Genomic DNA, 24,110 nt, shown 5'->3' with positions numbered 1-24,110 from the left:
CAGACACTGGGTAAATGTAAAACTATGAGTCTTTGAAGAATAATTTTTTGTAACACAAGCATTACTTGGTAATAGAACTTAAGAATTATGAAAGGTATATATGTTTTAGAAATTTCATTAAGCTCTAGATAAGATCAAAAACAGGTAAGTGTGCAAGTATTTCCCACCAAGTATAATATTAAAATAATTCATTTACTACTGTACTCTTGTTTTAAAAGTTTGCTAGGAGCAAAGTTTAAAATTCACTAGGTTCAAACACGCTCTTTTATATGATTTAAAATTTGTTGTGTGAAATACATTTTTTGAAAGCCCTAAAATAAAGGTACTCCCAATAAAGAATCAACACTGCTTCACATGTTTTATTTTGTCATACATTCTTCTAGAACTGGGTTCATTCGTCCAGTTTTGTAGAAAAATAGATGTTCCAGCCACCATTTACTTAACTGTCTAGTCTTTAAGACTGAGCAATGTTCCCTGGAAAGATGAATAAGTCTCATAACTAAGTCATTTTTAAAAAATTCTTTAAGACAAAGAAAGAACTTTTTTTTTTTTTTTTACTCCCAAAGCACAGTATTTCAACAGCAGCAGCCAACATGGGGTTTTAGCAGCTTAACTTTACCCCCTAAATAAAGCTTTGTATAAACCAGTGATTTTACTACAAAAACACTGTCCTTGAAAGAAAGGAGTGGCAGTCAGACATCAATGCAAAACTTGGAATGATTATGTCATAAACATGGCACTTAAAAAAGGTAGCTTATGAGAATATCCCACTTAAGAAGTGGTTACTTTTCTGTCCCTCCTTTACACGCTCAAAAAAAAAAAAAAGAAAAGAAAAAGAAAAAACACTTACTTTAAAAATTTCCCTTAAATGTAAGTTTACAAAATTTCAAAAATGCCTTGTACCCAAAACAAGTGCTAAAAAAAAAAACCAAAAAACTGTGCTAACAACTCTTACAATTCAGATATATATATTTTTTATAACATCTAAGACTGCAAGAGTTCTTATATTCAGTAGCTCTCTGGTTTAAGACGACCTCCATCTCCTTCACTTACAAAACGTTTTCTGCCCCTGCAATGAAAAGAACACAAACATGAAAACAGATACAAATTCTGACTACAGTCAACTAAAAGAATTTAAAACTTCATCTTTTTTGGTTATTCATTAATTTCCAAAGCAATCCTGACCTAGAGTCTGTCATACAGAGTCAAGTAAGTCAGTAAGAGATAAACAAATACCATATGCTGACACATATATATGGAAGCTTAAAAAAAGGTCATGAAGAACCTAGGGGCAAGATGGGAATAAAGACACAGACCTACTAGAGAATGGACTTGAGGACAGGGGGAAGGGGAAGGGGAAGCTGGGACAAAGTGTGAGAGTGGCATGGACATATATACACTACCAAATGTAAAACTAACAGCTAGTGGGAAGCAGCCAAACAGCACAGGGAGAACAGCTCAGTGCTTTGTGACCACCTAGAAGGGTGGGATAGGGAGGGTGGCGGGGGGGGAGGGAGACGCAAGAGGGAAGAGATATGGGGATATAATAATATGTATCACTGATTCACTTTGTTATAAAGCAGAAACTAACACACCATTGTAAAGCAATTATACTCCAATAAAGATGTTAAAAAAAAAAACCACAAACAAGAAAACAAATTCTGACTACAGTCAACTAAAAGAATTTAAAACTTCATTTTTGGTTATTCATTAATTTTTGAAGGGGTGTATTGTCATTTATATTTTTAAAAGTCAGCATTCCTCTAAGTCTTTTGAAAAGACTTCCCCTGATACATATCCTAGAACATATCAAATGAACTGCTTAATCTGAGCAGTTTTTAGTTAAATAAAAGCTTGATGACTGAAATAAGTTCACTGTCCAAATGAAGTCGTGTAAAAAAAATTAAAATATAAATAAGGCAGACATTATTATGCTGTTTGGAAATTTAATACAAACATGCCTCAAAATTATTGTGGGTTCAGTTCCAGATCACCACAATAAAGTGCTATCACATTACAATCACATAAATTTTTTGGTTTCCTGAATATAAAACTATGTTTACACAATACTGTGGCCTATTAAGTGTGCAATAAGCATTATGTCTAAAAACCCAATGTACATATCAAAATTAAAAACTACTTTATTGCTGAAAAATGCTAATTATCATCCAAGCCTTTAACAGGTCATTAATCTTTTTGCTGGTGGAGGGTTAGAAATACTGAGAACTACCAAAATGCAACACAGACACAAAGTGAGCAAATGCTTGTTGGGAAAATGGCACCAATAGACGTCAACGCTGGGTTGCCACAAGCCTTCAATTTGTAAAAAACACAGCATCTGCAAAGCACAATGAAATGAGGTATGCCTGTATTTATTTCTAGTATGTCATTAATATTATTTGAAAGCTAAACACTGAACCAAATAGGAAACACCAACATGACTGGGAATTATGCAAACTAGAGCTACAGAAGCTATCAAAATATCTATGTTTAAATATAGAAAAGCCATAACCTGAATGTGGAAAAACAGAGTCCAATTAATTCCAGTATATGCCCCTTTTAAAAAAATATTTACTTATTTATTTATGTTCTTTTTTTTTGGCTGTGTTGGGTCTTCATTGCGGCATGTGGACTTATCTCATTGCAGCACGCAGGCTTCTCTCTAATCGTGGCATGCGGGTTTACTCTCTCTAGTTGTGACTCGTGGGCTCCAGGGCACATCAGCTCTGTAGCTGTGGTGCGCGGGCTCCAGGGTGCATGGGCTCCAGGGTGCATGGGCTCTGTAGTCACGGCGTGCGGGCTCCACAGCACGTGGGCTCTGTAGCTTGTGGCACGCGGGCTCTTGTTGAGGCACACGAGTTCAGTAGTTGTGGTGTGTGGGCTTAGTTGCCCCGCAGCATGTGGGATCTTAGTTCCCCGACCAGCAAATGAACCCATGTCCCCTGCATTGTAAGGCGGATTCTTTACCACTGGACCTCCCATATGGAAGTCCCATATGCCCCATTTTGAGATTTCTGCTATTTCAAACTCAAGAGACCTTCCTCTATAATGTAACCACACACTAGCTACATGTAGTGACAGCAGCCCAAGAGGAACAGTTGAACAGCAGCCTAAAGCAGTAAGTGCTAAACACAACTTGAGCAGGATTAGCCCTTATTATTCTCTGACCCTAGACCAATACACACAGGCATTCAAGGTCACACATAAATGTGCACTCCGTCCAAATAAGCAAAAGGTTAGAGATAAAAAGTGAAAGTTCTATGGAATACATAGAAGGTTTAGACATCTCTTCAAATGATCCTTGAAAGTAAAGCCACAATAGAAGTAACTAGTTAGACCTTTGAATAGAGGCTGAAAAACTTTTTAAAAGAGCCAGTGCCAAAGTGTTAACCCCTTTCCATACTAAGTCTAAATGTAAACCAGCTATATTTTCCTGAACGTAAAGGCTTCACACTATAATATTAGGAGATCAAGGCTGGAAATGAAGCAGCAAGTAGCAGAAAGCCTTGCCAAAGCTGACAGTTGTTACTGATGTATACCACTTGGCATATCAGTACATCAATGATGCCATCACCGAAACAGAGATCTACATTTTCAAACATTTTTAACAAAACCATTAAAATGTATATTCCACCATTATCTTTTTCTTCTCTCTTAATGGCTTCTAAACTTTGTAGAGCAAAGGACACTATCGGGAAGTATTTTTTGAGATTTAATTCTCACAGTGCACTTACATAAAAATACATAAAGACTGAAACTTCTTCATATAAAAATTACAAAAACTTAAAATATAAAACAGACCCAGACCAGAGGGTTAGCTGTTGCTAAACTTTTGTATCTATTACAATACAAACTTCATTATAAGCTTTAACAATAACAAAAAAAATTCATCAACTCCTAAGGAGTTTGAACCTAGCAGCACATATATAATACCTCCAAAAGAATCACACACACACTTTCTAGAGCGGTAAAATCCAATGAGTCCCAATTCTCCATTCTATGAGGGAGCAAAAGGAACCCACATGAAATACAGGAATGAACCTAGATCTTAAAAGCCAGAAAAAGTCTGGATCCATCCTTGGCTTCTACCGTGACCTTAGAAAAGGTACATTACACTGCCGTAAGCCTCAATTTTTTCATCTCACTGGTGATAGCTACTCTGAAATAATATTTAAACCGCTTAGAACAGAGTCTGGTACACAGAACTACTCCACAAAATTATTTTCCTTCCAATGAACTGTGGCTTCATGAGGTAGTCCTATACAGATTTACAAGAGAACAAAATAAGCTTCACCCTTGTTTCTCCATAAATTCAGATAATTTTCACTGATGAGTGACTTCAGGGAAGATACAATTATTTTTCAGACACAGCTGGAATGACAGAAAATTAGCTTAGCCCTCCCAAGCACCTCAGCCAGTATTTCACGGTGAGAAAGTAATAAACAAAGTACCTTGAGGGACAAAGATCTCTGAGTTGTCTGGAAATTATTCCAGCCTGAAAACATTCTTCTACAAATCGCTCAAGCACAGAGTATGAATGTGGGACATCCAGATTAATGTCTGGAATTTCACTGTAAATTCTCTCATAACCCTAAAAACAATGGAATTACATAGAGTTGTTAGCCCATATAAAATACATAATGCCATACAACCCATCACTATTATCAATCTATATTTAAGGCCAAATGTTCATGTAATTAGACTGCAGTCAGATCCTAACCTCGAAAAGTACGAAGAGTAAGTCTATTTTTTTTACAGAATATTTTCTTTAAAACTGTTCTCTCAAAAGAGCTTCAGGCAGACATTAGACGTTGGACACACTTCTTCCCCATCTACTTCTCTATAATACATTTACTACATTTTTAAAAAATAAAAGGCCAGTAAGAACCTCACCAATATTTAATAACAATGCATACAATTTTAAATAGGAATAAATTAAGTACTTTATAAATTTGTTAGAAATTCATGTTTCTCTCTAGATATAAAAAAGAAATTATCGTATCTTAGAACTCTTGAAGAACACATACACATCACGTTTTTCAAAATACAGGTTCAAAAATACTGGAGTATTTAGTACTTTCCAGGAAATGGCTATAAGAGGTTCAAACATAAACAGTACCATTTATATATATATATATATATATATAGGCATAATATTACTACACAAGCCTAAAAGAAAATTCATTGACAATTCGTAATCTGTATTCAATCATATATAAGATGTAAGCCTAAAAATTGTTCAAAATAATGTTATACTTACTCTTTTCATTTGGTCTAGAGTAATGGTAGAAGATTTCCAAAGAGATTTTAATAAGTCCAAAATCATTTTAAATGTACTTTCTCCAGTTGACTCTAAAACCATTACAATGGCCTAAAAATGGAATAAATGATTGAATTATTGCTCATTTTCATATAAGAAACTGCTCCTAAAATCTATCAGATCTCATCTCTAATATGTGTATATATATGTATAGATGAGGATGATTATAATTATAATTTTTGTGACTTTGTTTGAATAAAAAAAAAATCCAACAAGGACTCAGAGGCAAAAAATATACAAATCAATTATCACTGCAAAGTAAAGGAGCTGTTGCAGTGGAGGATTACTGGACTGAATGTCATGTGACATAATATGAGTGTGTTTCGTGTTCGGTAGTTGCAATCATTGTTGCTTTTGTTGCGATCATCCATTTACAATGCTTGGTGTCAGTTTATTCATCTCTTGTAAAAATAAAATACAGTGTGTGTGTCGGGGGGGGGAATAAATAAATAAATAATAAAAGATGAGGAAACTAATACTTTAAAAGTTAAAATGAATCACTCAAAAGCACACAGATGAGAAGTGCAAAGCTAAGATTTAAATCTAGAACTGCTAAACATTATCTAAGTACTTTTCATTTAACTCAAACCTCATGGCATTATCATTATCTGAGATAAAATGACAGATGCTATATAGAAATTAAAGCCAATGCATTGTGTTAACATACTGCCAAACATCTAATACAATATGTTAAGGGGGCATATTCTGGAATGAAAACATTATTTTAATAAAGATATTATAAAATAAAGGAAAAATCTGGAAAGTACGTATCATGAATATGAATGTTTTTATAAAGTTAAAAATACTCTTACTGTATGATCCAGAATTTCAACACCTAGGTATTTACCCGAGAAAAATGAGAAGATATGTCCACACAAAACCTGTGAGTGAATATTTATGACTGCTTTTTTTTAATAATCACTCAAACTGGAAACAATATGGTAGGTCTAGTCAATGGAATATCACCCAGCACTAAAAAGTGAATTTACTGTTACATAAAATGACATGGACATATCTTAAAAGCATTATGCTACCTGAAGAAGGTCAGATACACAGTATGATTCCATTTATATGACTGATAGTCTGGGAAAGGCACAACTATAGGGACAAACATTAGATTAGTGGTTACCAGGAGATGACAGTGGTAGGGGAGCAGGTTAGCCCCAAACTTTTGGAAGTGATGGAAATGTTCTATATTCTGAGATAGTGATTATGTGACTTGATACATTTGTCAAAACTTCATTGAACTGCACAGCTAAAGAGTATATTTTACTCTAAATTATACCTTGATAAAAAAAGAAAAAATTGTAAAACCCTCTCCCCCTTAATATTAAAATTTTTAAAAGAAAACAAAAATGTATGTTATTAAAGAAGCATTATGTCACTGTGGTGCAAAAAGGAACACTTAATAATTCTTTTTGGAATGTCAAAGTAATCTTACTTCATATACAAGCTCATGGTGAAAATGAGGTACTTCCAGTTCCTTAAGGCAATGTTCAGCTTCAGATATGTCTCCAGAGAGTAAATACTCTTTCAGCAGCATAACAATCTATTAGATTTAAAGATTGAGATGTGTTAGAATTCTTGATTTTTAAAAAATTCTGTTTTGCCTAAGGATTTATTTACCCTCATCTCAATATAGTACATGATAAATAGGTCACAGACAGTTGTCTAAGAATAGTCTTGACATGACACTATCATAACAGAATTTTTTAATAATTAAAAAGCAAATCCCCAAATTTTAAATGGTTCATAGTCATGAAGGTAATGCAGTGTTTCAGTGTGTTTCAATAATCCACTGCGATCGATGAGTAGACTTAAGATGTGTTTGGCCTGAGTTGTGACCATAATGCTTCAATGCTCCCTGTAAAACAAGGGACCTTAAATACCACTAGAGGGCACTAACTGAAAGTCTCAAAATGAGTTTTTAAAGTGGTGCAAACCCATTTCCATCAGCATGACACTAAGTGGGAGCCCCAAAATGAGAGATAATAGGGCTTTACTAGACAGGGCAAAGATTTCCAAAGCAGTTTTCTCTTTTCTCTACAACTGAAGATTTGAGGACCATTATTTAAAACGTTCGTCAGTAATTCAGCTTCCAGTTATAGCCAAGGAGGCAAGTCTTGACTCTCCCGTTGAAAGTTGCACAAGAACATCTATGGCTCCAGAGAAAAGAAGTTTTTCAACACAAGAACTTCAACGAGGAATGTCCTCCCCTATACATCGCCTGTTAAAATAATCTTTGCACCTAGTAGACACTCAATGAATATTGGCTGACTGAAATCTCATTTAAGTATGTTCTACTTTCAACTTCTACAATGTATTTCCATTAAAAGTATAGTAAAATTTGATCAACAGAATATATCTTGATGAATAATTGCTATTATCATGCTTTAGGAAAATAAATATTTGAAGCATGTTACTTGAATAAAGTATTTTCACTTTATAATTATAAGCTAATATATTTATTATTTAAATTACATCACTTAGTTTTTTAACTTTGTTATTAATTTAAAGTATTTAAGTGTTTCCCATTGGGTCCCATGCATTGTTGAGAACGATAAATTACAAATACATGTATCTATTTCTAAAAGTCCTCTCTGTCCAACTCATCCTTCCATGTAAAATAAACGAATATCCAGATAACGTCAACCTCATATATTGGTAGTTTTACTTCAATTTTCATCGTGACCATTTTTTGTTGTTGTGATAATTCACATACCATAAAACAGTTCGGCAGTTTCTCAAAATATTAATTTTGAGAAGCATTATCATCTAAGAATATTAAATCTTTCAGTCCATAAACATGGGATATCTTTCTACTTATTTAGGCCTTATTTAATTTCTTTCAACAGTGTTTTGCAGTTTTTGGTGCACAAGATTTGCACTTCCTTTGTTAAATTTATTCCTTTGTATTTTAATCCTTTTTATGCTATTACAAATGCAACTGTTTCTTAATTTCATTTCAGACCATTCATTGCATTGCTAGTATACAAAAGACCTAGAATTAAATTCTGTACACTGATCTTGTATCCTGCAACTGTGCTGAATTTGTTTATAATAGTTTGGTGTTTTTGTTTTTTTGAGAATTCACTTGGATTTTCTGTATACAGATCACGTCATCTGGGAACAGAGATAGTTTTACTTCTTCTTTTCCAACTTAGATGCCTTTATTTTATTTTCTTGCTGAACTGCTCCGGTATTTCCACTCTTTTTATACCTCAATTTTTTAATAACTTAAAAAATTTTTAAAAACAGATATTGCAATCATGACATTACAAACACCAACTCATCTACCTTCACATATATAAAAACAAAACTGGTCAAAGCTCTAACAATATTTAGAGCTCCTTAACACTCAAACTTGGTATACATATCATTAAAATATTTATTAAATATCAAAACTATAGTCACATGAAAGATTATACTCAAAAATCAGAAGCACATGTACTATATAAATCTTCTAATTTTCTTAAAAATCTTCAAATAGGATTAACTACTTTTTCTGGTTTCTTATTATAGAATATCACTTTGCTGCCAGAAAAAAAAATCCATAGAGAATAAATCTGGTATTAATGCAAAAACCAATTACTTTTTCTTTTAAAGAATGCATACAGGTAGTGAACTTCCCTACAAAAATCTACCACTCTGATCTACTCTAGTGTTCATAATGCATAACTTACAACCTGAGACCATCCAGTTTCAAACTGCTCTTATAAATATGGACATTTACTGAATAACTACAAAACAGAAACTCAAACAGTCTGAAAAATTTTACATTCCAAGAAAAAGACTTTAGGTATTCCTTTGAGGTTCCTACACAGCCTTCTTCATGAAAACCCCTTTAACTTCATGAAAGCCCCTTTAACTTAACACAGTCTTAGTTTAAGTCAGAGAAACCATAAAAATTTAATAATGACTATATAATTATTGTATAATTTATAGCAAAAGGGCATAAATCCAAAAATATAAGGATTATTCCATTTTCTACCTGCAGCTATAAGACTGAAATTAATTTTTGTCCGCAAAAATACCAGCTAGAGGGCAGAGTTTGTTTCCCTGAAGAATACATACAAATTAAGCTAAAGACAATGCCCAGTATTTACCTCTTTAACAAGGTGGTTAAGAGACTGCTGCCCACCTCCAGAGCCCCAAACACTGTCCTTGCGCTTTCCACCTTTAGACATACTCAGAAGCACGGTAGCCTTGTCCAGAGCAGCTCTACAAAAAAAAAAAAAAAAAAAGTTAATTTTGACATATGGACATGCTTGAGATTGACCAAATTATGGATGAAGTTGGGGGAAAAAACCCCATATACACTAAAAGCTTTCATATAACATAAAAGCAACCTAAAGTTCAGAAGTCTCTTAAAAAACTATTTTTCAAGATAAAAAGTTGGGAACAAAAAAAGTTACTTCTCATATTAATATTCTCTCACTCATTTCCATTTCTTGGTCAACAAAAGTCTAATAACGTTATTTCAAAATTACTGATCTAGCCTGAGAAGGAATGTTTCACCTAAAACTAACTTTTACATAGATCCATGCCTTTCCACCAGGGCAACCATGCCACTCTGACCTGAAGTAGTCCTAGAAAATTAATATCTATACCTGTGAAAACCTAAGACATAGCTAAGTACAAGTCTAGGTTTCCAGGAAGTTATGAAAAATCACTGAGCACAACTCCCAAATATCACATTTAGCTTAAAATTATATCAAAGAAAAAAGTGAAAAACATTATTTCCTAAGATTTCTATAGCAAATAAATATAAAATTGAAAACAGGGCTCCTTTGTTAATACTGTCCATCTTATTAGAATATTAAATAATTACAGAATATTAAAACCTAAAGGGACCTTAAAAAACATTCCAAGTCCCATCCTTTCATTTTATAAATAAGGAAACTGAGGCTGAGAGAAAAGTGGTTTGACATAAAGGTAGCTAACAGTTTAGCTAAAACCCAGAACTTCTGCATTAGAGTACTGTCTTCTTTCTGTTATATCATGTCAAGAATCTCTCAATTTTGTTTTAATGGTAAAGAGTACACAAAAATGACAAATAGGTGTCCACAAAGTCTGATTAATTCAAGTGTCATTTCAACAGAATCCTGTAGAACTTTCCCCTATTTTGAAAGTCTAAGTAGGAAAATTAATTTACTTACCTAGCCTGTACACAATCTACAGTTCCTTTGTAACTATCAATATAGGTATTACATAAAATTCCATCTCCAACAGCTCTAGCAATAAACTGGCCCACCAACTATAATAAGAAAAAAAAAAGAGCTATATAAAAAAATCTAAAATAAAGCTTTATAGGACACAATTTCTAAAAACATAAATGATAAAGAATGGTTGAACTACTCAGTCAATACCTAAGACATGTTGGAGTATTCAAAAAACACCTATTTAGTACCTACTGTTTATGCCTGGCATACACTCCCACATCTTAACCTTCAAGTTAAAAGCCATGGGGGCATAAAATATCTCTTTTGCTCACTACTGAATCCCTAACACGTTGCACACTGCTTGAAACATAGCATATAATCAAAAATACTTGCTAGTAATTCAATGACTTAATAGTCAAGAGAAACATCTCTTCTGGAAAGAAAAAAATTGGACTATGGTCTCTCAAAACTGTTTGATTAAAGGAATTTATCTGAGGGGGAAAAGCTGTGCAGAAATATTTAACTGAAAGTATGTTCATAGCATTATTTCTTAAAAAAACTGGAAACAACTTAGTGTCTAACAGTAATTGTGTGGTTGAATGGTATATACGTAAGATGGTACACCGTGTGGCCAAATATGTTTACCACATTTTATGGTGTAAGAAAAATCAAGTTTACCAAGTAACATATACAGTATGATTCCACTTTTTATTAAAACAAAAAACGTAAGGATATGTAAAAAACATACACTGATATATACCCACAAAAAGTAGAACAGAAGATTTAAACACCAAAATGTTAACAGTTAACAGTGGTTATTTTTGCTGGCCTTTCTTCCTTTTGCCTTTTATTTTTCAAAACTTCTATAATGACTATTAACTTATGTACAGTTTTTTTTAAAGTATGGGTATTGTATAAAAAAAAAATCATGTTTGAATCACAGTTCAATACTGACACAGACTACTTACTGTCTGTCACAGGAAAGTAAAACAGAAACAGCATTTATGTTAACCTACCTATAGTCTATACCTAAATTAATGTTTAAGTAAAGTGCTCCTACCTTGCTTTAAAACTCTGCTCAGGTAAATAGCAATGATTTCACACATTTTCAATTTCAAACCAGAAAGTCATATTATAGTGTCAAGCATGTATGAAATCTAATAAAAGTAAAAGGCTTTGAACAGAATCTAAACAACAAAAGCATACATAAGTCATGAATTTTCTAATTATTTCCCCACAAAGCTACAAAAGGGAACAATCTTATTTATCATTATTTTTATAATAAACATTAGTGAAGCAAACTCAATCCTCAATTATAACAATCTACATTTTTTAAAAATCCTAGCTCATGAAACATCTTAACTACATGTAATAGAGAATATACAGACAGCAAAAAAAACATGACCTAGAAACTATACAGAGCATGGGGGGGAAAGTAAGATATAAAATTACAGTGTGATGAAAACTATGTTGCGGGGGTGGAAACAGCTAGGGGAAAATACACTAAAACATTAGAGGCCTATGTTTGTGTGACAGGGAATATGGGCCAGTTTTTCTTCTTTCATCTAATAAAATTTCCTAGCAGTATGTATTAGTTCTATACTTGCAAGTGAAGTAGACAGAAAGAATGAACAAGAGGAAGAATCATACAAACCTGTGGTGCTCTAGGAGTATCCAATGCTAATTCAGGTAGATCTTTCAACAATTTATCAAATGATTTTTCTACATCATTTGTGCTCATTACTGTCCCACAAAGGTCAGAAAGAAGCTTAGATGTCATTTCTCTATGACTAGCTTTTCCCTCCAATGCCAATGACACTGCCAACACTGGTACTCCACTTTTCATTTCGCCAAGATTTAAATCTCTTAGCATTTCCTATTCAAAAAAAAAAAAAAGTATGTCACTGCCTATAGTTCAATTTAATTTAATTTTATTTTTGAAAAAAATCAAGATATTACCCATATATCCTTCTCTCTCCTTGACCGGAAAAAATCAGAGAAACACTCAAAATTTGGGGATAAGATAAATACATCTTTTTCTACATATAAATACTGATCCACTTTAAGCTTCAACTGTCTGAACATCACTAAAATCAAGAATGTGAACTACACCTAAAATAGTTTACTAAACTACATAGTATTGCTAAGTTTGGTGTTAGGAGTTAACTAACCCTCTGCCTTATACTCTATTACTTCTAGAAATAGTGTTTTATGAGCATTTGTAGGGAAATTCATTTTACATTATCATAAGCTGTTTATACTCTCTTCACCCAAATATTTATACTTTCATATAAAGTTTAAAATGAGATCTTAAACCACTGTTTTTAAGTGGGATTATTGTTTTAAATGCTGGGATGAAGTAAAATTTTCTCTTAAAAAATGTAATAGCAGTAGCTAATACTTACTGACCACTTACAGTGTATCAAGAATTATAACAGCCACCTTAGTTTATACTCTTTGAGGGATGTATTATCATCATACTCACCACACCCAAAGCACAGAAAAATTAAGTATTTGCTGAGGGCACCCAGAGGAGTGCCCAGGTTGGAAGTGGAATATAGGCAGTATGACCACAGAGACTAACTTGTAACTCAGTTACTTAAAGTAACGACTACTAACAAGGACACCGGTTAGGTAAGCTGAACAAATACTTGGTTTTATTCCTACAAAACCTCAAAGCTATCAAACCTCATATTACCAGACAAACCAAGAAAACCCAGTCTAGGGGCTGCCCGGGTGGCGCAGTGGTTGAGAGTCCGCCTGCCGATGCAGGGGACACAGGTTCGTGCCCCGGTCCAGGAAGATCCCACATGCCGCGGAGCGGCTGGGCCTGTGAGCCATGGCCGCTGAGCCTGTGCGTCCGGAGCTTGTGCTCCGCAACGGGAGAGGCCACAACAGTGAGAGGCCCGCGTACCACACACACAAAAAAAGAAAACCCAGTCTGAATTAAAAGAATCTAAATTATAAAAATCTTCTATGGAGATGCAATTTTATTACTTTAAGTCAGTAATACTAAATTACTGAACTAGACCAATAATTAAAAATTTTACCCTTTTAGACTTACTTTACAAACAATTCCTAACACAGTAAATGTTCCCATACAAATTATGCTTCAAAAGCACATTTGTGGGGCTTCCCTGGTGGTGCAGTGGTTAAGAATCCACCTGCCAATGCAGGGGACATGGGTTCGAGCCCTGGTCCGGGAATATCCCACATGCCACGGAGCAACTAAGCCCATGTGCCACAACTACTAAGCCTGTGCTCTAGAGCCCGCGAACCACAACTACTGAAGCCCGTGTGCCACAACTACTGAAGCCCACGTGCCACAACTACTGAAGCCCACGTGCCTTGAGCCTGTGCTCCACAACAAGAGAAGCCACCACAATGAGAAGCTTGCATGCCACAACAAAGAGTAGACCCCGCTCACCACAACTAGAGAAAGCCCGCACACAGCAACCAAGACCCAAAGCAGCCAAAAATTAAATTAATTAATTAAATAAATTTAAAACAAAAAACCACCACACATTTGTTCTCTTGATTTCTGTATGCATTCTTTTCCAAACTTTTGTATCTGTGTTCTTTTCTGGACAGAGTACAAAGATAAATTTTATTCTAGTCCTAAGCATTGAAATGAATGTCAAAAAAATGGAACTGAGGCATTTTTAATGAGATCCCTAAGGACATTTTAGAAGGTCCATAAATGCCTTGAAATTGTTAATTATATTTTATAAACTATCAATTATAAAAATGCTATAATTATAAAAATTATTGTGTTGTGCCATTTTTCAGAGAAGAAAATGGCACAAAGCCCTCATCTGATCCCAAATAGATAAGAAGTGGTCTAAATAAAATTTTAGTCCATTTCTTAGTTAGAAATTCATTTATGCATAAGAAAATGCTTAAACTTTTTCAGTGATCCAAGATCATTCTGAATACGATGTTTTGCTTTTAACAGTGTCTGCTCTCCTATATTAAATAAATTATACTTTCAACTTTAAACCTACCGCAACTTCATTAGTATCTCCGTGCTCAAAATATTCCTGTATGATTGGTGTTAAAGTCTTCTCAAATGCCGTTTCATCCAAAGGCAAAACTACAGTTTCATAAACACAGTTTTCCTGGAAAGGGAAGCGGCAGAAAGTTATAAATTAAAGAACAAAATATTCAGATGAACTGAAATTGTTTCACAGTTTTATACTCCAACTGGTTAGTAATACCCATTCAGGGCAAGATAAAGAGATGCTACATGCTTTGATCACTTATGTAATATAAAAACAGAATCTATGTCACTGTTCTTTTATAAAATCTGAATACAATAAACCAACATACAGATTAAAACCACTAACTACAGCAAATATATGACTTGCTTCTGATCCCCCATATCTTCTGTTAATTTTTTTTCTCTCTCCCACTAAACCAATACTTCAGTGACCAAAAAGCTTTAAGCTTCCTATCACACCTAGTATTTTCATTAAAACTGCACTTAAAAAAAAAACGAAACAGCAGGAGCCAAAGCCTTCATGATTAGTATTATAATAAAAAAGCCCTTATAACAAAAATCAATGTTGTAGTGACAAAAAAATCTCTTAAGGAAAAAGCATTATTCAACTGAAATTTCAAAAAGAATAAGATGTCCAATAATCTTCTATCCCACTTCTCTGCAAAAAAAGCCCTGAAATGTTTATATGCAACTTGTGACTGGCTTCAGTCTAACAACATACTTTCAAGTCTTTCAAGACTATATATGAAAATTAGAACATTTAGCAAAGACTTTATAGTACTTGAATCCTACTGGTTTTAAAATATATTTTTCATGTTCCCTTAGAAATATTTTCATGTCTAATTATTAAATTCAGAAACCAAGTGCAAATTATTCATACATTACTATCAGTTAACTTGGTTTTCTAATCCAAAATTAACCTGACAGTCTGAAAGGACTGAATATATATATGATTTAGATATACATACTAATGTGTGTAATATGTGTACACACATATATACACACTCATATACATATCAGATAATCACACAAATTATAATCACACATTATAAAATTATATATATATATATGATTTGAATGGTATAGAGTATACATATAGAATACATGATTTGACAAATATATGAGTATACTACAAACATGAGGTCAAAAAGTTTATAAGTATTTTAAGTATATATTACAGAAAGTAAAACACTTCTACCTGGTCATCATCATAGTTAGGATCTTTCACATCCACCTCCTCCACATCATATACCTGTCCAGGTGTACCCCAGACACCTTTGCCTCCAGCACCACCTGAAAAAGTTTAGAACTGAGAAAGGAGAGCGCATAATGTCCATAGTTCATAAATTTTAATTGAAATCTGAAATAATTCTAGATGTTCAGGTGTGAATTCAATAGCAGTTAAAAAAACTGTATTTTAATTTCTATGCTAGTGATTTTGCCAGTTGAGAATTATATGTTAAGCCTCTTTTTATTCAGATCACTGATTTTTCAGTAATGATTAGATATTACATAGTTTATAACCTATTTCCAGAAAAACAAGTTGAAATAGCCTACAAAGTTAAAACTAAAAAGGCAGATGCTTTAAAATAAAAGCAAAAACAAACAAACCAGAAAAATCAGAAAAATAGCTGTAGTGGTGACCTCAAGGCAAGTGATACTGCAGTGGAGCTCTAAATTCTATCTGACATATCTTGGGAACAGCAACAACAAAATAGAAATATGCTGAGCCAGAAAGATGTGGCATGGAAAACGCCACAAGGGACAAATTATTCAAAAAAGAAGTACACTGACCACCATCAAATGTTTTAAAGTCAAATACTCTTTAGATATAAAAAGAAACAAATACTTCACAACTAGAAATACGTTACAAATAACTAATGCTATTGAAGCATTAACAGAACTAATCATCATTTCTACTTCTCTACATACAAATTCACCAGCAGAAGTTTAACAATTCCAACTTTCAAAGTTGCTTTACTAAATAAATGTATTGAAATGTTTTTATAAGCTCAGTATATTGCATTATTTTTAAAGAACTTGTACAGTATCACCAGTTTTGGGGGGGGGAGGTTTTTATTTTACACATAGAGTATAATTCTTGCCACCAGAGCAAAACAGAATCTGATAACTAGGTTTCATTTTGACCCAGCCAATGGTTGCAGAGTCATTCAACAAAAATAACAATTTCTGACAGGGCACAAAAACATTTTACAAGTATCCTAGGCCATAATTTGAAGCTCCCACCATTTAGAAGTTGGTGAAATCTCCAAACTGCATCAAAATTCTACGACAGACAGAGGTTGACAGACCCCTCATTCAACAAATATTTAAGTACCCAGATTGCTAGTCACTACTCCAGGCACTGGAGATACAGCAGTGAAACAAGACCATTCCACTCCAGTACCTAAAACAAACAGACCCGAAAAGAACTCAGAACCAGATCTACAAAATTATCAAAATTCTGACCCAGATATTACCAGTCAAATTATATTTATCATGTATTCTTAACAATGGACGTAACTAATTAGATTCATTAGATAATAGACATGATGAATTTCTGACCCTACTTCTTTCAAGCAGAATTAGAGAATACATGCACAATTCTTAACTGTGAAGAACACTGGTGTGTATTTTGCTGGAAATATGAGATAAAGTACTGCTCAAGAAAACTAATCTACTCAAACAAGAAAAAAAGGTTCAACTTAAAAGAAAAAGTAGTATGGTCCTCAGATTATTACTATGTAAAAACATATACAAGCCATAAAACTTTAACATTATCACTGTTTAAATTTCTCTCATTCTTAGAACAAGGAAACTGTAGTATAATAATCAGATAATATTTTTTTCATTTGTGTCTTTGGACGTGGTATATACTAACCTTTCTTTGGTAGTCCCCTTCCTTTCCCAGATCTGGATCGCCTATCTAGCAACCTTCCCTTTGGACTGGTTGGTACAGTTACTCCACTTCTAAGGCCTTCACTTCCGTTATCACTGACGGAATCGCCTCTGCCAGAGTCCCGGGACGAGTTTTTTCGTAGCCGCCTTTTCACCTTGGCATTAATTCTAGCTTCATTAATGGAGGATGCCGAAATCCAATTTCCATTTATCTCATTCTTTATTTCCTCAGTCCCAGCATTTTCTTCATCACCAGAAAAGAGAGAGTCACTTAAATTATCAGGCTCTTAAAAAGAAAATGAAGGAAAAGAATTCTAAGTATTTTAACCATCTACTGCTATACCAGTTATAGTCATAAGTTATACTAAGTTGAATCACATGAAATTATCATTTTTGTAGGTGACAGTCACATATTGGCAATTTCATATGGCCCAGTCCAATACATGACGACAAACTAATAGTACTTTTCACATTACCATGCCAAATGAGCTAAGGCACTGAATGTTAATGAAAAATTTTACTGAAAGCATGTTATTTCATGTGTTTACATCATAAAACCTACGTTAATATAAACACCAAATACAGTACAAAACCTTTGAGACTTTTATGAGCTAAGACAGTCAAGCAATTGGAGAAAGTAAGAAAAGACTAAGGATCTTTAGGGAAGGTAGATAAACTAATATTTACAGAATGCCTATTTACCAGGCACTAGGCTGGGCACTTTGTCATTTATCCACAAGTTTGAGAGCTATTTACTACATTTATACAGATAAGGAAACTAAGGCTAAGACTGTTTAAATAACTTGCCAAATATCTCATAATTAATTGTGGACACTTAGAAAATAGTACTAATCCAAAGAGCATGAAAGGCATTTAGCAAATATGTGATCATATACGATTACTGTGCCAAACTGCTGATGCTTCACTGCTTTCAAAGAAAGCCATCATCTCAAAGTTCTAATTCATCTCTCCAAACCTAACTCACACTACTTACCATTCTCTGAAAATCTTCCAGACTGTGTTAAGATTTGTACATTATTCCCTGAAAGACAGCAACATTACGAGTTCCCAAAGGTCCTCCATTTAGAATGTCATCCTCACTGCTCTTTTCAGTTACCAAAATCCTTTAGGATATACAGCTGGAGTCTTACTTCCTCCATGAAAACTTTCCTAACAATTCTAGCCACAATAACACTCATACACTGCTCATTTACCACATCATGGAAATCACTTTATTTCTTTTTATATGTCATTGCTTTTCCAAATAAGTCATAAGCCTCAAAAGAGGAACCATGCCTATACTGTAGTTTTTGTATCCTCAGCACCTAGCAGAGTATCCTTTATACCATCAACTCCAATGTCAATGGAGATCAAATGACATGGAGACACTGGGCATTACTCCAAAAACTTTTTAAGTCAGAAAGCTACTGAATTAGTTATCCCTGGGCCCAAGTTTTGTTCATTATGGCTCACTCAACTCAGAGCTGAATCCCTCAAATGTTTTTAAATATTCCTAATAATTAGAATGTGTCAAGTCTATATGCATGGGCTTTAACATGTTTTTTTTTAAGTAATATGTAGAAACTAAAAATTTTTTAAATCAACCTATAAAAAGAAGCACAGATGTGTTAAAATCTTTACAATTCTTGACAAAAAGTATGAAAGTTAGTAACAAACCCTGTGGTAATCAAAAAAACAAACAAAATATTAAGTAGAGCCAAATTACTTCGGCAGTCTCATAAGTAGTCTGCTGCCTTCAGTCTTCAAACCATTGTCCAAACTGCATGGAGACTGATTTCTCCCACTGAAAACCCTAAGTATTCCTATTGGGTCGAAATGAAGTGTAAACTCATTACATTGCAATGTTAGGTCCTTCATGATCTTGCCCCAATCACTAGAATAGCTGCTGACCACTCCCACATTCAAATGGTCAGAGCTGAGATTTGATACCGTAGGTAGATGATGGGGGAATTAGTTTGTCAGAGGAATACAGGATATACTAGAAAAAAAGAGAAATTATAAAATGAGAAACCAGCTAAGAAAATGTTGCAGTATTCAGTCACAAACTAACTGGAAAGGGCAAGGTTAATAACTTTGGGGTAAATAAGAAAGTGACACTTTCAAAGAAAAAATAAAGGGCTTTCAAAGAGAATAAAGAATAAAACAGTGTTTAAAAAAATTTTAGACTAGGAAAGGAAGCCAATGTTAGGAGGGTCAGTTTGAGGCATCATCATAACTAAACTACCATGACTAGTAGTAACAGCAGTAGCAGTAGTCATAATAGTCGTATTACTTCTATCATTACCATCAGTACTGTTACCTACTGTATCAGGTTCCAAGCACTTTACATACATGGTCTATAATCCTCACAAAGCTCTATAATGAAGCTGTTTATCCTCATTTTTCAGAGAGAAGATGTTTCATAGAAAAGTTATATATCTAAAAAGGACTGTGGCCAGGATTCAAACCCACATTTGAATCTTAGATGACTATAACTATAGAAAATACAAAGCTAGAGTATAGCAGAGTGGTAACAGCTAAAGAAACAGGCAACAAGGGAATGAATACAAAGAGAGAAAAGAAGAGGAGGAAAGGGAAGGAAAGATCAAAGATCAGACAAATCAAATGGCATTTCATGTAAGAGTGGATGACTGAAGAAAACATTAAACATCTACCTCTAACATATTGCTTTCATTATTCTACAGTTAAGGTAAGCTGCCACAACTAATCCAGAAGATAAAGGCCTCTCTTAGAATGCTTTAAAATGTCCCTCAGAGTACTAAAGTATTCAAGCAATCATATTTCCTATACTTGAGTTTCTTCTCTTCAACTATTTTAATATCCTTTCAAATACACATTTATGTATCTACAACAGCAGACACATCTAGGTATATTTTATATATTAGGTCTTATAATTTTTAACCCATGTTTGTATCAATTGCTCTTTTATATTTTGCTATTCATACTCACCTAAGTTTTGGGGTTCCATAACCCCCACTGATCTGACTTTAAGAAGACCAAAATTAAAAAGATAAAAACCCTGAGTACAGAATCTGGTGACTTCTTTTCTACTGTGTACTAATTCCCTCTTTCTGAATTCTCTGATATCTCAATAACCAACCCAACTTATATTACACCACAGTACCAGATGATCACATTTTCAATTACTGGTCCACTGAGTTACATAACTATAATTAACAATATTAGCTCATTTTCATTTGTGACATACATAATATGTGCTATGGGCATGACACACATGCATGGTATCTCACTTAATCCTAACAATAAACCTATAAAGAGGGCATTTATAATCCCAGCTTTATACATGAAGAACTGAAGGTCAAAGCAAATAACCCACTTTCCCCAAGTAACAGAGATGGTAAAAGTAGAAATTGGAATTAGTACACTAGTCTGACTTGGACTATTTGTTACAGGAAGCATTTATTGCAAAGAAGGTCTGCCTTAGGCTCCTCGAAGTACTGAAGTATTTAAGGAAGTACTCAGCAGAGGCATCAAGAACAAGATTAAAACAAGGACTTGTTATAGTTAGAAAACAAAAAGTATAAAACTTAGAGCTGTGCCATCTAATAGAAATATAATGCAAGCCAAATACGTAATTTTAAATTTCTCAGTATTCATATTAAAAACTAAAAAGAAACAAGTAAAATTTATTTTAATATATTTTATTTAATCTAATAGATCCATTATATCAATTCAACATGTAACCAATAGAAAAAATTACTGAGGATTTCATCTCTTTCTTTCATACCAAGTCTCTTGAAATCTGGTATGTATTTTGTACCTATGATACATCCCAATTCTAAGTCACATTTCAAGTGCTCAGCAGCCACATGTGACTACTGGCTATACCAGACAGTGCAGAGAAGAAACAATTACCTATCTGTGAAATATATTCTTACATTTCATTATTACCATTCTCACCTCAATGAAGCAGGGACATGATACCAATTTGTAATCCTAAAAAACAAGTACTCATACAGCTATTGTATATAAAGCAGCACCAAAATAATCATTAATTATTGTAATTTTTTCAACTATAATTTTCTAGTACACTTTAAATCAGGTTCGTAAATACAAAATAGCAAAGAAGTTTCAACTTCAAAGTATGCATTCAGATCAAAGAAAACTATGTAACTGGACACAACAGTGAATTAAAGTCACTGAAAAAATGAAGCTGTAGTATTAAAAAATGAAATACGTTAAACATATTTCCAGAGATTTTTTCAATATTAATCATCAAGCAAAGAATCATCTAAAGTGTACCAACATGAAAAGTTCTCACTCTTGAGACTATTTCAAAATCCTAATTAACTCTCTACAAAGATTATTCTGAAAACTATATATACATTTTCAGTGATCTGAAGTTATTTAGCTTTTGGACATATTCCACAAAACCGTTTTTATGATAATAATGTACTACTAAAGCATTATGGAAAATCAGGGAAAATACACAGTTAATTTGTAATATACAGATTATTAGTTAGGAAAGATATCAATGATACCAATAGTTTATATTATAAAGACCACTAACTAGCTCATGTGAGAACAGTAATGAGCAGGTTCACTATTCTTCGCCTCTTCTACACCATATAGTTTATTATGAACAGTGGAGAATAAACGTATGAAATGTGAAAGGACAGGCAGAAAAATACAACATGTGATGAATTTCATAAGAATCACAAACTTGATTTTTAAAATATGACCTGTTTTCTTATAGCATGAGTAAGATGCTTTTTAAAGTAAAGAAGTTTTCATAAAATTTGGTATGGTCTGAAACTTGCTCACAATACAGTCAAGGTTCCTTCAAGATATTATTTACCTGTAGGGTTTACATTCAGTATCTGCTCGTTTTCTACATCCATCGTTCCTTAATTTCACTTGCACTGATTAAATTACCAAATGGAACTCTTCCTCTGGGATGTATTTCTTTAAAAAGAAAAAAAAAAAGCTTCAACATCTTCCAAACCAATATAATTAACGTAAATTCAATTTACTTACTCAGACTGTTAAAAAAAAAAATCACCACATAATTCCATTTTTTTTTAAAGCATTCACTCTACTTTCAAAGAGCTTCCCCTAATTAACATTTGGTTTCAATCTTCTTGATAAGTTTATCTGTGTCAAAAAAAAAAAAAAAAAAAAAAGCCTGTATTGCTGAATGTGCCAAAGCACCCCTTTAACTTGGAATAAAAGATGTGTTTGCTACCGAACGACCCAGCAATCCCACTACTAGGCATATACCCTGAGAAAACCATAATTCAAAAAGAGTCATATACCACAGTGTTCATTGCAGCTCTATTTACAATAGCCAGGACATGGAAGCAACCTAAGTGTCCATCGACAGATGAATGGATAAAGAAGATGTGGCACATATATACAATAGAATATTATTCAGCCATAAAAAGAAACGAAATTGTTTGTAATGAGGTGGATAGACCTAGACTCTGTCATACAGAGTGAAGTAAGTCAGAAAGAGAAAGACAAATACCATACGCTAACACATATATATGGAATTTAAGAAAAAAAAATGTCATGAAGAACCTGGGGTAAGACAGGAATAAAGACACAGACCTACTGGACAAATGACTTCAGGATATGGGGAGGGGAAAGGGTGAGCTATGACAAAGCGAGAGAGAGGCATGAACATATATACACTACCAAACATAAGGTAGATAGCTAGTGGGAAGCAGCTGCATAGCACAGGGATATCAGCTTGGTGCTTTGTGACTGCCTGGAGCGGTGGGATAGGGACAGTGGGAGGGAGGGAGACCAAGAGGGAAGAGATATGGGAACATATGTATAACTGATTCACTTTGTTATAAAGCAGAAACTGACACACCATTGTAAAGCAATTATACCCCAATAAAGATGTTAAAAAAAATAATAATAAAATGAGAAAAAAAGAAAAAAAAAGCTTCAACGTCTTCCAAACCAATATAATTAACGTAAATTTAATTTACTTACTCAGACTGTTAAAAAAAAAACACCACATAATTCCATTTTTTTAAAAGTGTTCACTTTACTTTCAAAGAGCTTTCCCTAATTAACATTTGGTTTCAATCTTCTTGATAAGTTTATCTGTGTCAAAAAAAAAAAAGCCTGTATTTCTGAATGTGCCAAAGCACCCCTTTAACTTGGAATTAAAAGATGTGCTTGCTACCATACGACCCAGCAATCCCACTACTGGGCATATACCCTGAGAAAACCATAATTCAAAAAGAGTCATATACCACAGTGTTCATTGCAGCTCTATTTACAATAGCCAGGACATGGAAGCAACCTAAGTGTCCATCGACAGATGAATGGATAAAGAAGATGTGGCACATATATACAATGAAATATTACTCAGCCATAGAAAGAAACAAAACTGAGTTATTTGTACTGAGGTGGATGGACCTAGAGTCTGTCACACAGAGAGAAGTCAGAAAGAGAAAGACAAACACCATATGCTAACACATATATATGGAATCTAAAAAAAAAAAAAAGGTTCTGACGAACCTAGGAGCTGGGCAGGAATAAAGGCAAAGATGTACAGAATGGACTTGAGGACACGGGGAGGCGGAAGGGTAAGCTGGAACGAAGTGAGAGAGTGGCATGGACATATATACACTACCAAATGTAAAACGAATAGCTAGTGGGAAGCAGCCGCACAGCACAGGGAGATCAGCTCGGTGCTTTGTGACCACCTAGAGGGGTGGGATAGGGAGGG

At 33.8% G+C, this 24,110-nt stretch overlaps 1 protein-coding gene across 4 annotated transcripts in view; it reads right to left on the bottom strand.

The window, feature by feature from the left end:
* Positions 1-332: 332 nt before the first annotated feature.
* PDCD4 (programmed cell death 4) overlaps positions 333-24,110 on the bottom strand; it is a 28,840-nt gene continuing 5,062 nt past the window's right edge. The window contains exons 2-13 of one of the 4 annotated variants that reach the window (XM_024756063.1): positions 22,221-22,327; positions 18,375-18,422; positions 17,364-17,666; positions 15,681-15,775; positions 14,487-14,600; positions 12,137-12,358; positions 10,480-10,577; positions 9,427-9,541; positions 6,762-6,869; positions 5,261-5,371; positions 4,452-4,591; positions 333-1,069 (exon numbers count right to left, since the gene is read on the bottom strand). In XM_024756063.1, the coding sequence (XP_024611831.1) occupies positions 1,009-1,069; positions 4,452-4,591; positions 5,261-5,371; positions 6,762-6,869; positions 9,427-9,541; positions 10,480-10,577; positions 12,137-12,358; positions 14,487-14,600; positions 15,681-15,775; positions 17,364-17,666; positions 18,375-18,422; positions 22,221-22,263 (1,458 nt within the window). In that variant the 5' untranslated portion in view covers positions 22,264-22,327 and the 3' untranslated portion in view covers positions 333-1,008. The remainder of the gene's footprint in view (positions 1,070-4,451; positions 4,592-5,260; positions 5,372-6,761; positions 6,870-9,426; positions 9,542-10,479; positions 10,578-12,136; positions 12,359-14,486; positions 14,601-15,680; positions 15,776-17,363; positions 17,667-18,374; positions 18,423-22,220; positions 22,328-24,110) is intronic. The other 3 variants (XM_024756064.1, XM_024756066.1, XM_024756065.1) reach the window with 3 other exon arrangements.

The sequence above is a fragment of the Neophocaena asiaeorientalis genome, unplaced genomic scaffold, assembly GCF_003031525.2.
Source record: "Neophocaena asiaeorientalis asiaeorientalis breed wild unplaced genomic scaffold, Neophocaena_asiaeorientalis_V1.1 scaffold85, whole genome shotgun sequence".
Lineage (NCBI taxonomy): Eukaryota > Metazoa > Chordata > Mammalia > Artiodactyla > Phocoenidae > Neophocaena > Neophocaena asiaeorientalis.
Note: the sequence above shows the minus strand (reverse complement) of the source record. Positions and strands in the feature narration are given on the sequence as shown.